Below are 14,603 nucleotides of genomic sequence, written 5' to 3'. Positions count from 1 at the left end.
GTAGGGTCTGTAGCAAACCAAATCTAGTTCCATATCACGGAGCGCCAAGAAATTGACATGATACTGAATGTCGTGGGTAAGCTGGAGGGAGAATAGGCTACTAGAGCAATGAGCATTTCACTCAAAAATCCCCACTCAACATCTCTTCTATTGCTTTTTTGCTATGCTTCCGGCTGATTCCCTCTCCCATCCTAGATCCTTCACCTCTCTTTGACTGAGACATTCAACCCCACCTTCTGCTTGCATTTCTCATTTGGCAAAACAAAAGCCAAGAAGCTCGATATCTGTGACTTAGGAATTTGCCCCTAGAAATGGGGAATGGTCCCAGTTTAACCCACCAGAAAACAAGGACATGAACTAAGGTGCCTGCAGTAGTGGTGGGGTTAAATGGGCTAATATTTTGAAGACAAAATAATTTCAGTGACTATATCAGAAAGAGAGAAGGCTAGGCTGACTTTATTTCTCAAGGGCCACTGCCCTAGACCAGGCCCTGACTATTCTTTTGGCCTAGATTTTGATCGCCTTCACCTAACTGCAGTCTCCCCTTCCCTAGTTTCTGTCCAAATATATAAAATGGATTGGAGCAAATCTTATTACGTCTCTCTCCAGGTGACTGGTCTTTAATGGCTTCCATTTCTCTCGAGGTAGAGTTCAAACTCCTTCACAAGGTCTACTAAGACTTTCATGACACAGTCCTTTTTTGTCAGTAGACTCATCTCCCACCACTCCCCCATGGGAACACTAACTATACTTCAGGATAAAGGCATGAGTTATGATTTCAGAAATATACCATCCTCTCTCATTCATCTATTGCTTAACACAACCTAGTCAACTCAACTGGTTCTTCTAGGCTCAGGTCAAGCATCATTTTCTCCGAACACTTTTGACCCCCACTCCGAGGGCTGTAGCCCCTCCTGTCCAGGCTGAGGGAAATTACTCTCATCTGGACTACTTTGCATACCTGTTATAGTATAAACTCTCCTGTTTTCTAATTATCTAGACCACAAGCTCATTGAGGGCAAGGACTGTATCTTCTCCACTTCTGAATACTCAGCATCTAGCTTGGCTTCCAAAAACCATTTGATGAATGAATAAATAAATCCCACCTTAAATCCAGTGCTTTTCTCAATCTATCACAGCCAGTAAGAGTGACACATCGTGGTAGATGACTAAATACTTAAGATAACAGATTTCTTATTCTTAATCTAGCACAGTGAAAAAAGTTGGTGAAATGGTGACGAAATGAGGAAGTCAACATAGATATTAAGAGACCATACTATTTAAGCCCACACTGACACTCAGAATATTTAACTACTATATATAGTGCAAAATATTTAAAAGTTTTAGTCCTAAAGTAACAAGAAGATACAGTATCCTTTTATTGGATTACAAATATATTTGCAAATATTCTGAGATATATATTTTATGTAAACATATTCACATCATATCCATCAATAAATGCACTTAATTCTTAATTGTTTGGGAGCTAATCCAATTAAAAAATTTTGTATTTTCTTATCCTCTTTCTCTCCCTTGCTATCTATGAGGGGGTGTAGAAAACAAGAGGTAGAATACAAATCTATCAGTGTGGTTGTCTTTTTCTTTTTATATTTCTCAGCAAAAGGCTCCACTGGGAAAGAAGCTGAAAATTGGTAACCGACAATGTACTTTCATAAATGTTTCTAAAAATTATCTTTGTTGTCTCTGATTCTATTAAAAAGAATTACCAGTGAACCAATTTTAAGCAGCAACAATCCAAACCATGCAGATTTTGTAAAGGACTCTAACCAAGCACTTCTTCTCTCCTATTACAAACAAAAGTAAAACCAACAAGCCAAGGAAACTGTAGCAACATATTTACTGGAAATGAACTAGACATTACATTGATTGGATGAAGATGTAACAATGCATGAAGCATAACTGGTACAACATTTTAAAAAATCACAAAAGAAAAAGAAAATTCATTTTCAAAAGAAATATAGTATCCAAGACACCTTAATCTCTGAACACCATAATACAACTCATAACATTGACTCAACATCCAGAATAAAATTTACTTTAAACTGAACAACTGACAGGAAAAGTTTCTTTTCCCAACTTGAAGATTCTTTGGCTACCACCTGTGTATCATACACATAAGGTAATTTTCATCACCAGAAAGTAACCAGATGATATTTGTCATATTCCTCATAGGAAAAAACCTCTCCTACAAATAGAGAAATTTTAGGGAAATCCAAGCAACAAATCAGTTGGTGGCCCCAAATGAATGGGGTACCTAGAATTAGCATTTGTTTGAACTTAGAAATTACATTAATTTTACTAACAAGACTTTATTTTCTTTTAAGAATCTGCCTGGATTAGAGGGCATGCTGATTTGTAACAAGGCATCACGTTTATACTGAGTAATGATGTAGAAGGGGGTTTCAGATGCTTATCAACTGCTCATCAAGGTTTTCCAAAACCTTTAGAGCTTTACTCTTCTACTCTATAATACATTATAGCTTGTGTATCACAAACTCCCTTTGAAGAAAATTATCCCAGATAATCCATCTGCGATAATATAAGTACTGCAAAAAGCAGTGATGATATATATTGTCTGGAAAGGCAAAAATGCTGCATCAACTTTCAGAGGCACTACTGTAGAATCATCTCTGAGATGGAGAACTGCACGTGTACTTCAAAAGTTACTTTCCTTCCATACACCCAGCATGCACGAATGTCTTCTATAAGCTATCCGTAGGCTAAAAAAATTGGGAGTCCAAATGCAGAATCGTAGGTTTTAGAAGGGCTGGGTGCCACTTTCTCTTTCCCTTCCAAAGGATTTCAACAGTTTGTTCTTAAACATTTCACAGTTCTCAGAAACTTTCACACAGAAGGGGAAGATGATTATGAGTTTATTAGATTCTGTCAATTGGCAAAAACCAAAAACACCCCAGCATATCATCTTTAGAAAGCCAACCATAATTGCATTTCCTTATCTTTCATTAAAGGTAGAGAGAACTAAAGTAAGAGTGCCTACATTTTGGTGGGAAAATGGCAAATCTTTGTCACTGACTTCTTGTTGGCACCAAATAAAGGGAAGTCCGTGCACAACCATAGGAGTAATTTAAAGATAAAAACTTGATCTAGACTATTTAGGTCTTACACTAAATTTTTGAGGCCTGATATTTTTAGTTTGAGTAACAATGCTGGTCTAATTTGCTAGAAAATTAGCAACGTTCTCTTTCACCTTGAGCTGGGTGGGTAGACTCCACCATAATGCTTGCTTTCTCCTTACTCACATCTAAAGTAATGCCTAACCAGACTCAAAGTGCATGTGGATACAACATGCTAGTTGGCACAAAGCAGGCAGGGGAGGAAGGCCCCCACTTTCCTGAAAAATCATAAGAGTGCGACTAACAATCAGTCGTTTTCCTCATATATACAATATCAGTAGATTTTAAGACAGGTACTCATAGGTACACAAATGTTTCCACTTCCCCACTATTGAGTGAAACATGCTGTTCTTTGGAGAAAAAAATACATTCATTTTTTTCAAGTATATTTCAATATACAAAGATGCTCTAGCTCTGTTTCACTACAAAGACAAAATAATTTCACATGTCCAAGGGGAACCATTTTAACTTCCCTTTGGTGTCGATTTCATGAAGTTTTGATTTAAAAAATTGCTCTAAATGTACATCTACTCCTTTTATCTGAAAGCATGAACCCTTTATGTCCATCTTATATATATATGTACATAGTCAACAACAACGAAAACAAGTCTACATATGTACAACGGCTTAGGACTGGCATACTCTAAGAAAAGCGAGGTCCACAGCTAGGACGAGGGCACAGCACCAGACTCAGGTGGTTCCGTTGGCTCCAGTGTCCAGCGCTGGGCAAGCAGCATGCAGACTCTTCGGTTCCACAGCATTCTAAGAGCACTTTCTGCTGAGATGGCACTTCTTCAGTTATGGCTTGTTTCCTGTCTTGGCTTTGTTGTTGGGGTTGCAGTTTAGGTCTCTCAGCAGCGATTCGCAATTGGCAAGAGCATCAGCTGGCAGCAGCTTCCGGATCTGCTCCACTGTCTTTTGATAAGCCATTTTCTCTTGTTCCAGGGTCCGGATTAAAGACTTCATTTTGGTCTCTCTGGTCAAAAGATTTTCCAGGTTGGATTCCAAGGTCTGGATTTTAGCATGAGCTATCTGTTTGGGAGCAAAAAAACCCAAAATCCTTCAAATCAAAAATCTGAAGACTCTGGTTCTTCATTATAGAAACAGCCAGGCCTTACATATATTAACTAATCATATCATATTACTTACTAAAATAGTATGTGAAGCAAATACTCTGAAACTTTCCATGAAATGGAGATTTTTACATTTCTCAAAAATATAACTTTGGTACTAAAATACATCTCATTTCACTGAATATACCAAAAATGCAATATTAAATCATCTTCCCACAGTGGTGGGGGAGCTCACTCCACACACTGTTGTTCCTTTGGAGTGAATAGGATCTGGCATGGCTGAGGGAGAAATCCTGACACTAACAGAGGGGCTAACAGAGGTGTTTTGCCCTCTGACCGGAAACACAGGGTTTTCTAAACACATCCTCGGGATCCTATCAGTGTTTACGGGTGTCAGAGGTTCCCACATAATTTGGGAACCCAGACGTGATGACAACATTGAACTTTCAATGAAAAAGTTTGTAACCATTAATAAAAATCAGTATAACATAAAGCAAGTGCAAACCCACTTTCCCTAACAAGGAAGTCCTCAATTAACCACCATTGAAACATCCAAGTAATAAGGGACAATACCCCAACTGTTTACTGTTCTTTTTGAAAGGACAACATTGGCTCTTTTTTTGAATAAGCAAAAGGCACAAAATTTTCTATGGGCCACGGCTAATGTAAGAGGAAGTGAAGGAAGTTAGTGTTCATATTCTTTGGGAGAAACGACTCTGGAGTTCCCCCATTTCTAAGCTATTTATTTCTCTCCTAGCCATTCTTGCCAGGGACTCACCACATAGAGCAGAGGTTCAGTGTTCTTTAGTTACATAGTATTTTATATTCCCAAGTAACTGTAAACTCCCTGATGGCTTGGATTATGTGTTTCATGTTTTCATTCAATTCTTTCAAAAATGTCCTTCTTTTCTTTCCATTTCTGTGAGTTTTACTCTAGACAATTCTCATCATCCCCACAGTTCTGCAAATAATTTCTAGCTGGTCTCCCTACCTTCTCTCCCCATTCTAATCTGTCCTCATCAAGGTTTCCAGATTGATTTTTCTAAAGCATGGCTCAAAAATTTGAGAGATTTCCCTCTCAACAAGATGAAAGCCATGCTCTTCTATTTGACACTGAAAGTTATCTACAAGTCTGCCTCCATCATATTTATCCCACTTCTCCCCAACATAAATCTTAAAACTGATGCCAAGCTGACTCTGCTGTTCCGCCACATCCTCCTTATTTATACTAGCCCCCCTCACTTACTTCTTTCACCAACCCCTCAGAGTCCAGCTCAAGCCCCAAATCTCCACAATTTTCCCAGTTTCCTATATTCAACCCCTCTTTCCTTGAACTTAACCAAATGTGTGCGACACCCAAAGGTATTTCATCAGATTCTGCTTTGAATTGCCATTTAACTATTTTGTGAGGGCACATTTTCTCTCCCCAGTGGTATTAAATTGATAAGTGTATTTGTAGCCCCAGGAGCACATGGACACAGTCTGATACACAGGCCCATGGTCAGCAATGGTTCAATCCACGTCACATGTCTATCATTCCCGCATAGCTCTGTGCATGCAGGAGGCATTCAAGTACTTTTTTGGTCAAATCCTTATCTCTTTACCTGTAATTTTTCTAGGAGGTCCATGTTTTGTCTTTTCAGTTGGCTATTGGCCCTCTCCAGCTTCTCGATAGGTTCGCTATCCTCACAGGCATAAGAAGATTCCTGAAGCTCATCCTGCAGCACATGATATTCCACCTCGTAGGCATGTAACTGTTTAGAAATATCCATCTCAAAAACCTGCCGTGAAAACACCAGGGGTTAGTCTGGCCTTCAGTATGTATACCAAATACAGTCTGTGTATCTGGTGTACTTCATCTAGATTTCCAAATACTTATTAATGAGGAATAGTATGGCATACTAAAAGGAAGAATAACAGATGTGACCGTCAATATAAGGACAAATAGATTATTTCTACACAATTGAATCATTCTCATGATGAGGCCAAGACACTAGAATAAGTTAACGTTCAAGGGCATTTTGCAACTAAAATATACATCATCTAGTAACTGTCTCCCAAAACGTAGTATACCAGAAAAGCAACATTTGTTATTGAGTAATTCTTATCTATGTTAGAGATAATCTTTGCTGATTAGTGAGCAAAATTGCATACAGCATTTCTATAATAATGAGACAAAAAGTACTTCTAATTGTCAGTGGGGCAGAAAGGTCTTGTAATAAATATTTCATCCATTTGCTAATCCATGTCAGCCTCTTAGGAGTCCCTTACATATTCTACCACACAGAGAATCTTCAAAATCGCACACCCTGAGCACTGTGCAGAGCTGTAGGTTAACTGGGGCTGCCTCCACTCTCTCATATTGCCACCCAACCAGAAGACAGTTTGCTTAGAAGTTAAAAGGCAGGAAAGCCCTCCATAGTCTAAACTTAATGGGGAAGGTAAGGCAGCAGCCGCTATTTAAGCAATGGTGTTTACACTGACGTTGTGGGGAGAAAAGAAACCACAAAAAATCTGACTGACTGACTTACCCTACTACTATTAGAGATACTCAAATCTCAGAATTCAAATGGGAGTTCTAGACAACCTGGTCATCCCTCTGAGACAAGCATCATTTTTCCCTACCTATTGGGTATGGATGCAATGGACTATTACACAACGATTAAAAATGATGGCATGGATCTATATTTATTGGCATGGGAAAATGTCCAATACTTTACATATATTTCAATTAAAAATCAGATTACACAATAGTATGTATAGTATGATTTCACTTACATAAAACTGTATACATATTTATATGTGTATATTAGCAAAGAGAGATGCGTAAAAGGAAGTTTAAAGGTTTTAAATCTTGAGGTGTTGACATTTGTCGTTACTTTTACTTTGTTCTTTGTGCTTTTCTGCATTATTTGCATTTTTTACAGGGACCATAAATGAAGCTCATCAAGGTCTCCTTTAATACCAGCAGTTCATTCCATAGTTAATCAACTCTAATTGTCAGAAAATCCTCTCTAATAATCAAGTCCAAATATACCTGCCTATAAATTTTATCCATTAGTCCTAGTAATAATCTCTAAAGCCAGGCAATTCCCTCATTAATTTTAGAAGACAGGTGATCTGATTTCAAATCAGAGATCACTTCTCTCTAAAAGCATAATCCCTGACTGCTTGCCAGTCAAAAAATATATTTCTGAAGAATTAACAAATAAACAAGTAACTATGTAAATAAAAGCTATACCTTTCAGCTTACAGAGCATTTTAACAAATAAAAATTGTTCACAGATCTTTACAGAATAATCTGCTTGTGATTTAGATCCCACGTAATGGAAAGAAAATTTTATGTGTAACAATACTAATATAACAAGAGTTCATGTTATAGTGTGAATTAGAGTGTATAAAATGCTTCAACCTAATTGGTTACTTTTGCTTCTAAAAACAATGTGAAGAAGTAATAGGATCTTTATTGTTCTTCCCATTTTGTAGGGGAGGAGGCTGAGATTCAGAGAGGTTATAACTTGTCCAAAGTCACACAGCTAGGAGGTACAGGGTAGCAGAACAGGATCTCAAACTCTCTTTCTCTTGCTCTAAACTCTGTCTTTTATCTGCCATCTCAAGTGCCTTTAGGAAAGTGGCAAATTTTATTAAAACTCATGAAGCATGACTGCTTTATCTACAAATCTGGTCTTATGCTTATTCATGTCATCTGAACAACATTAATATATAACTACACTTACCTGGTCCCTATAAAGAGCCAGAGACTAGATAGATGGTATGCTGAATACTCTCCATTTGCTTCCCAGATCCATTCTCTGCCCTCATCCATTCTGCTGGTCCCTGAGAGGCAGACCCTTGTGACCTGAATTCCCCATGCTTCCTTTCCTGCTGGCTTCTGGTTGCGTATGGCAAATGGGAGGGGTGGGCAGGAGATCAGAAGGAGCAGGAGAAAGAGGTTGGGTATTTCTTCCCTGCCTGGCTCACCAAGAGTACAACAACCTCCAGAGACCCCGCCTCCATAGTTCCGGCACTCACTGGGCCAGGGAACACTATTATATCTCCCCCTACCCCCTCAGCACCACGGGTATGAACAGCTCCTCTCTGTCACTAGTTTCCTGGCACCTGGACATCTGTGTTTGGTTCTCTTAACCCTTCCCACACCTCTGAAAATGGTACCTTCATTTGAATCATTGGAGGCAGACTCTGTTTACTGCAAGGGACTCTGGTTGATACATCAAGTCTCCTCATTTAAGCCTCGTAAAACCTCTCAGATCAGTATTGTCCCACTTTGGAGATGAGAAAACTAGGGATCAGAAGATTAAGGTGATGTGTGCAAGCCAAACAACTAATAAAAGAGCTAGAAGATGCAGATACAATACTGTCTAATTCCAAAGCCTATGCTCTTGCTACATGGATTCTTAGTATATTTTAAAACAGAATTAACAATACTACAAAGGCAAGTGGACCTCATTTTATTCTCAGGTCTTCCTGCCTCTGTCAGCTCTGTCTTCCACCTTACCATTGGTCTAAATTGGCAGGATTCCTGAAAAACTCATTATTGAACACTGAACCACTTTTCCTGTGCATAGTCACACAGACAATGTTACAATGTAGAAACTTCATAACAGTCTCATTTCTAAATAAAATATATCTGATCAAATAAAAAAAACTGAAAAAATAATACCTGTCAAGCAAAACTACATCTTTATCCTAAGACACAATATATAATCAGCAGAGAAACTGCTGTATAATCTTATATCTTATTATTGTCATTTAAATCATACCTGGGTGATAATTTTTTCCATTTCAGAAGTATTCATATCAGGTAGTGTGCTTTTAAGGAAGTCAACAATATTTTCAAAGCTTTCACATTCCATTATAAGTGTCTCTTGGCTGCTCAGTAGGCTGAGGGCAACCTTAAATATAACTTCAGTTCCCTGAAGAAATATAATATCTAAAAAAAGAGAATATAATTTTCATGATGAAAATTATGCATCTACTATTGTAAAGAGTATATCCTTTGTTCTGAAGGGTTTTTTGGTAGGTTTGTTGTTGTTTTAAATTAATGCGGCAAGATCAGAGAATATTTTGCAAAAGATACTGGTCAAAACCACCTAGATTTTTAAAAAAAAATTATTATGACTGAAACAAACAAAGAGATGTTTAAAGATTCCCCTTAGTTACTTAGGAATCTCAGATAAGGCCAGGTTAAAAAAAAGACAAATTATATATCTGTTTGTCTACGTATTTATTTATAATTTATAGTGACAAATTTAAAGAGACTAGATAAACCTCAAAGACATTATTCAATTGATATTGAGATTTTCCTTCAAGGGGAATACAAAAACAAATCAACATAACCAGTTAGTACTATTTAAACTCTCATTACCATAATAAAAAAGTAGATGAACCAGTTAACATATTATTAAACTTACACTAGAGCAGGAAATTTAAAAAAAAACTTTAAAAGACAAATCAACACCAATATATAACCTAAATCAGAAGTGAAAGAGGAAGAGAAAAGCTACCCTAACTCTGAACTCTGCTTACTAACAAACACAAACATGCAACAATTTGAAAAGCACCAAATACTTTTATGTGAAGGTTTCCCTCAATCTGTCATTCTGTAATCAATAATAAACAAGAAGTCTTTAAAAAAGAGGACACTGTGAAACAATTAGTTCAAACATGGTCTTTATTCTTATTCACGCATCTTTCCCCTTCCTGACAGTCTCTATTCTTTACTAAACTCAAAGAAAAGGATTGAGTAGCTATTGGAGAGCTGACAGCATCATTCATATTCTCATAGCAAAAAACAGACTCCTTAAACTCTGATATCAAGCTTCCAAGAATAAGTCAAAGAGAGGTGCCCTGAAACATCATTTTGATTTGATAGACTATTCTCTGAGAAGGAAAAAAAAAAATATATATATATATATATATATATATATATATATATATATATATACGTATATATATAAAAGGATTTATAGAAGACCCATCAATAGGAATCCAAGCTCCAGAGAAAACTTCACTGGAGAAAAGCAATCATGAATATCCGATAAAGAAGAGAAATTTGAGGGCTGGCCTGGTGGCGTAGTGGTTAAGTTCGCACGCTCCGCTTCGGCAGCCCGGTGTTCGCAGGTTCGGATCCTGGGAGCAGATCGATGCACCACTAGTCAAGCCATGCTGTGGCGGTGTCCCATATAAAGTAGAGGAAGATGGGCACAGATGTTAGCCCAGGGCCAATCTTCCTCAGCAAAAAGAGGAGGATTGGCAACGTATGTTAGCTCAGGGCTAATCTTCCTCATAAAACAAAAAAAAGGGGAGAAATTTGGTGAACATTTGATTCTATGCATCTTGATTTCTACACTTTTGCTGCACTATGTTTATGGATTGTATTACTGCAAATACAGTGTTTAACTTTTTAAACCACAGCCCCCAATAAGAAAGACTTCGTACATCGTAACCTGGAGTATGTGTACATATTACACATGTATCTTCAAAACTGAAGTTTTCCAAACATTTTTCCTTACTATTTGTAATACTCTCTGATATTTTCACTGTATTCTATTCTATTTCATTTTTTTCTAATTCTGGTAATGACTTACAGTTGTGCCAATACTCACAATTTGACAAAATGCCCCAATTCAGCAAAAACACAGTTATAAATATTGACTGCTTTCACCATGGATACCAGATAGAAGAGCAGAACATAAAAACTGTGGGAACCCTTTCTGAGGTCATCAAGGTCCTAAACAACATCTTTAGAACAAACCTCTAGTAAAGAGTTTTTTTTTTTTTAATTTTTGCTTTTTAAATAATGGACTCAGACAAACCCAACTAAAGACTTGTGAATAGATTTATGGGCCCCTAAAGGGAGCATAAACCATGTCACTCTCTTTTTATTCCTGCTGTCTAAAACTGTGACAGAGCAAGACAGGAACTCAAGAACTTGCCCCAGGCCCTACCACCTGTGCTTAGTGCTTTTCCCTGAGCCACCCAGGCTGAGAGATTGGTATGAAAGGAGAGTCACTTAAGCAATGAAACAGGCATTTCAGTTACCCTGTTAACAACAAAAATCAGATTAAGAAATGCCCTTAGAAAAAACACTGAGATAGGTACTTCCATGACCCAGTCAGAGAACATATTTCTCTGTCTTGAAACCAGGTTGAAGAGGACAATGGGGAAGGAAAACAAACAGAGGTAGGAAAGATGTGTATAAAAATCTGGAAAATTATATGGCGTAAGTCCTTAGTTCAGATTCAAAAAAATGTATACTCTGATTTTTAAATGAAAATAGCTCTCTTACAGCTTACCCAAATATAGGAGCCCAATTCTTCTTCTTTCCCTTTTAATTTCAATTTTATTTAAGACAGTATGTTTTCAAATTACTCTCAGAATGGAGCCAGGCACATTTATTAAATTCTACTAGCAATGTGCTATTCTATTTAACAGACGATAAAACAACCAGGGCACCATATGGCTAGAAGTATAGTCCTCGGATTAAATAATACCGTTCCACTTGATCATAGGCATCTCTTACCAAAAACTCTGGCTACAAATCCTAACGGAAACTGAGAGGCAAACAACGTGAGGAACCAGGGGGCAGCATAAAGACTGGGGCTGATTTCGTTTTCTTCAAGATGATTGTAGAGATCTCTGTGATAGTCATGAAGGAGCCTGGACAGCTGGTACATTTGAATCTAAAGTTGATTTGGAGAAGAAAAATAAAACATTATGCATTTATCTGAGTGTGCATAAAATACACTAACTTTAATTTTATTATTTTAATATTTATTAACAAAATCACATATATTCAATAAACAAAAGTATCATTTTATTTTTATTATTATTTTAAAGTTGATATTAAAGTCCAAGTTTACCTAACTGAGATCATAAAGCAAGTCACAAAAAGTCCCTCTAAGACTACTCGGCAAGTTTCTCTATTATGTGTGTTTTAGTATCACACGTTTACATGGAAATGGCATTTCTCCTCACAAAGGAAGGCATTGCTTTTGGAATTTAATCAGAACTGTCCTGGCTGAGGACTCTCATGGAAGGTCCACTCTAATTTCAGACCAATTCCAGAGAAGCCTCGATTCTAAAGAATCTACCACATTTGGTTCAGAAGCAAAGCCTGTCTCTCTTTGCGGCCCAGCATCTGATTGATGAGGGGGCTCTGGCTCAGACCTACCAGGCTATCTATATTGCTAGGATGCAATTACTAGGATTGCTCGGCTTAGAATGTTATGGAGCCAGAAGCTTGGGATGTGATTTCTAATATCCAAAGTATTCCAACAGCATATTTTTCATTACAAAGCGGATTAAAGCAAAAAGTTCAGTCACTTATGAATCTTTCTAGTATTAAAGGAAAAAGTTACTTCATTTGGCTACTGAGCTGATTACTGCTATTTCAAAAAGAAAAAAAACATTATAAAGATGCCATACAGAAACTTTTAAACTCTTATGTCTGTGACAGCTAAAAATAAAGCAGTAGGTAATAATAAACAAATTTGTGAACTGTGTTTTAATTTAAATTTTTATCCACACAGTTAACAGATTGAGTCGTAGTTCCTTGATCATTTATATCAGCTTGACATTTCAAGACATTTCACGTTAAAAGAAATGTTCATGCTCACCTCCTCCTTTTACAAATCAGGTAACAGATACCAGATGGACAGAGAGCCTGCAGTGCCCAAGCTCACGAAGAGAGACACAGGGAATCAGAAATCCTATCAAGTGATCCTAAGCCCACTGCTGCTGCCACTTCTGAAAGTCATATTGGATGAAAAACACTATCTTTTTGCTCTAGAAAGTGGAAAAGTGTTGTGTCTTACTTTATAGAGCAAAAAGATCTACTTTGCTAGAACAAGATCTACAACCATGTGGTGTATAAGAATGCTGCCACCAAAGATTTTCAAAGATCTTCATTTTCATAAATATAGACATAAAATATTTCTTAGTAATTCTAGGCCATATTAAATTCATAGATAAATCCAATTTATATGAATTTTTATAATGTCAAATTTATGAGAAAGTTTTAAATTGAAAAATCACTGCATTTTTAAAGTGACAGCTGTACCTTTCTTTCTATTTACGGACCCAAATCAAACATAACTCACAGATACTCTCTATTCTCTGAAATTCTATTGATAGCTACCAAACTGTCATTTCTGGAAATCAGAGCTATTTAATTCCTCACAAGGGTACCAATGCTTCCTATCGAACATAAGATACTGGTAAACTGTTTAGAAATAAAGTAAAAAATAAAACTGTCCATAGTCATTATTGACTTGTGGAATGTTTACAGACTTATGAATAGTCGTCAACTAGGAATCAACTCATTGTATTTGATTTATGTTTCCTGGTGAACACCCTTCATGTGAACTCACACCTGGAAACCCAACATTGAGAGCAAAGCCCTTACTCCCCAGCAAAAATTTCATCCTGAAGAGTAAAGAAAAATGGAGCACTCCCATTCCACTCATCCTCCCAAGAAAATACCATTTACTGTAACACTCATCAAGTGAAAACTCGGTCTTTTTTTGCCTGTGGATTGGTAACTGAAATATTAAATATGAAAACTGATCATTAGGAACCAGGAAAAAGAGTAAATATTAAAAGCATATTTAAAATATTGTACTTCTTATCTAAAGCATAATATTATGACTAACTGGGCATCATGCCTACCTCATTTCAAAGGAGAAGAACCCTGACATTCTTCTCTTTAAAGTGTTCCTTTATATTTTTACTACTAAAGGCTTTAAATTGCAAGGTAGTGGCTATTTGAGATATTATATCTATAGATAAAAAAGTAAACTTCTTGTTAGAAACCAATACGCTAAGGAAAGTGAGGTTTAAACTAGAGCAGAGAAATGTGTAAACAGGGAGTCTGAAACAGGGTGAAGACAGCAGTGGCAGTGAATATCCTACTTAACCAAAAAATCTTAACGGTGCTTCTTCAGAGCATGCTAAGAAAAAGCAGACTGAAAAGTACCACTGACTTGGAACACTTTTTCCTCTAAAAGGGCCTATCTGACATTAAGACAAAGGAGGGGAGACATGGTAAGGTCAAGAAGAAGCATGATATAGATACCTGCCCTTTATGCACTCAAAGTAAAAGAATAAAGGCATTATATTTTCAGATTTCAAACAAAAGATCTATGATTCTTTTCAACTCACAAGTTGAGGGAAAGTGAATAAAGATGACTTCATACTTTCTCCATATAACTCGTAGACTTAGGGGATAGAGACTTGAGTACCTACCACCTTTCTAGAATTGCTTATTTATTCACTTCAGGAACTACAGAAAAGTTATTCTGCATATGGGTATCATACACTTAGAGTTTTAGCAAAATCGCAAATCCCACACTAA

General features: G+C 36.9%; 1 protein-coding gene across 3 annotated transcripts in view; it reads right to left on the bottom strand.

The window, feature by feature from the left end:
• Positions 1 to 1,839: 1,839 nt before the first annotated feature.
• Positions 1,840 to 14,603, bottom strand: part of TBC1D4 (TBC1 domain family member 4) — a 180,701-nt gene continuing 167,937 nt past the window's right edge. For all 3 annotated transcript variants that reach the window (XM_087435978.1, XM_087435977.1, XM_087435976.1), the window contains 4 exons: positions 11,772 to 11,931; positions 9,010 to 9,179; positions 5,833 to 6,009; positions 1,840 to 4,187 (listed from right to left, as the gene is read on the bottom strand). In XM_087435978.1, coding sequence (XP_087292104.1) covers positions 3,954 to 4,187; positions 5,833 to 6,009; positions 9,010 to 9,179; positions 11,772 to 11,931 — 741 coding nt within the window. In that variant the 3' untranslated portion in view covers positions 1,840 to 3,953. The remainder of the gene's footprint in view (positions 4,188 to 5,832; positions 6,010 to 9,009; positions 9,180 to 11,771; positions 11,932 to 14,603) is intronic.

This window comes from Ceratotherium simum, chromosome 10 (assembly GCF_057802395.1).
Source record: "Ceratotherium simum simum isolate JZ-2026a chromosome 10, ASM5780239v1, whole genome shotgun sequence".
In the NCBI taxonomy this organism is placed as follows: Eukaryota; Metazoa; Chordata; class Mammalia; order Perissodactyla; family Rhinocerotidae; genus Ceratotherium; species Ceratotherium simum.
This window is presented reverse-complemented; position numbering and strand designations above follow the sequence as displayed.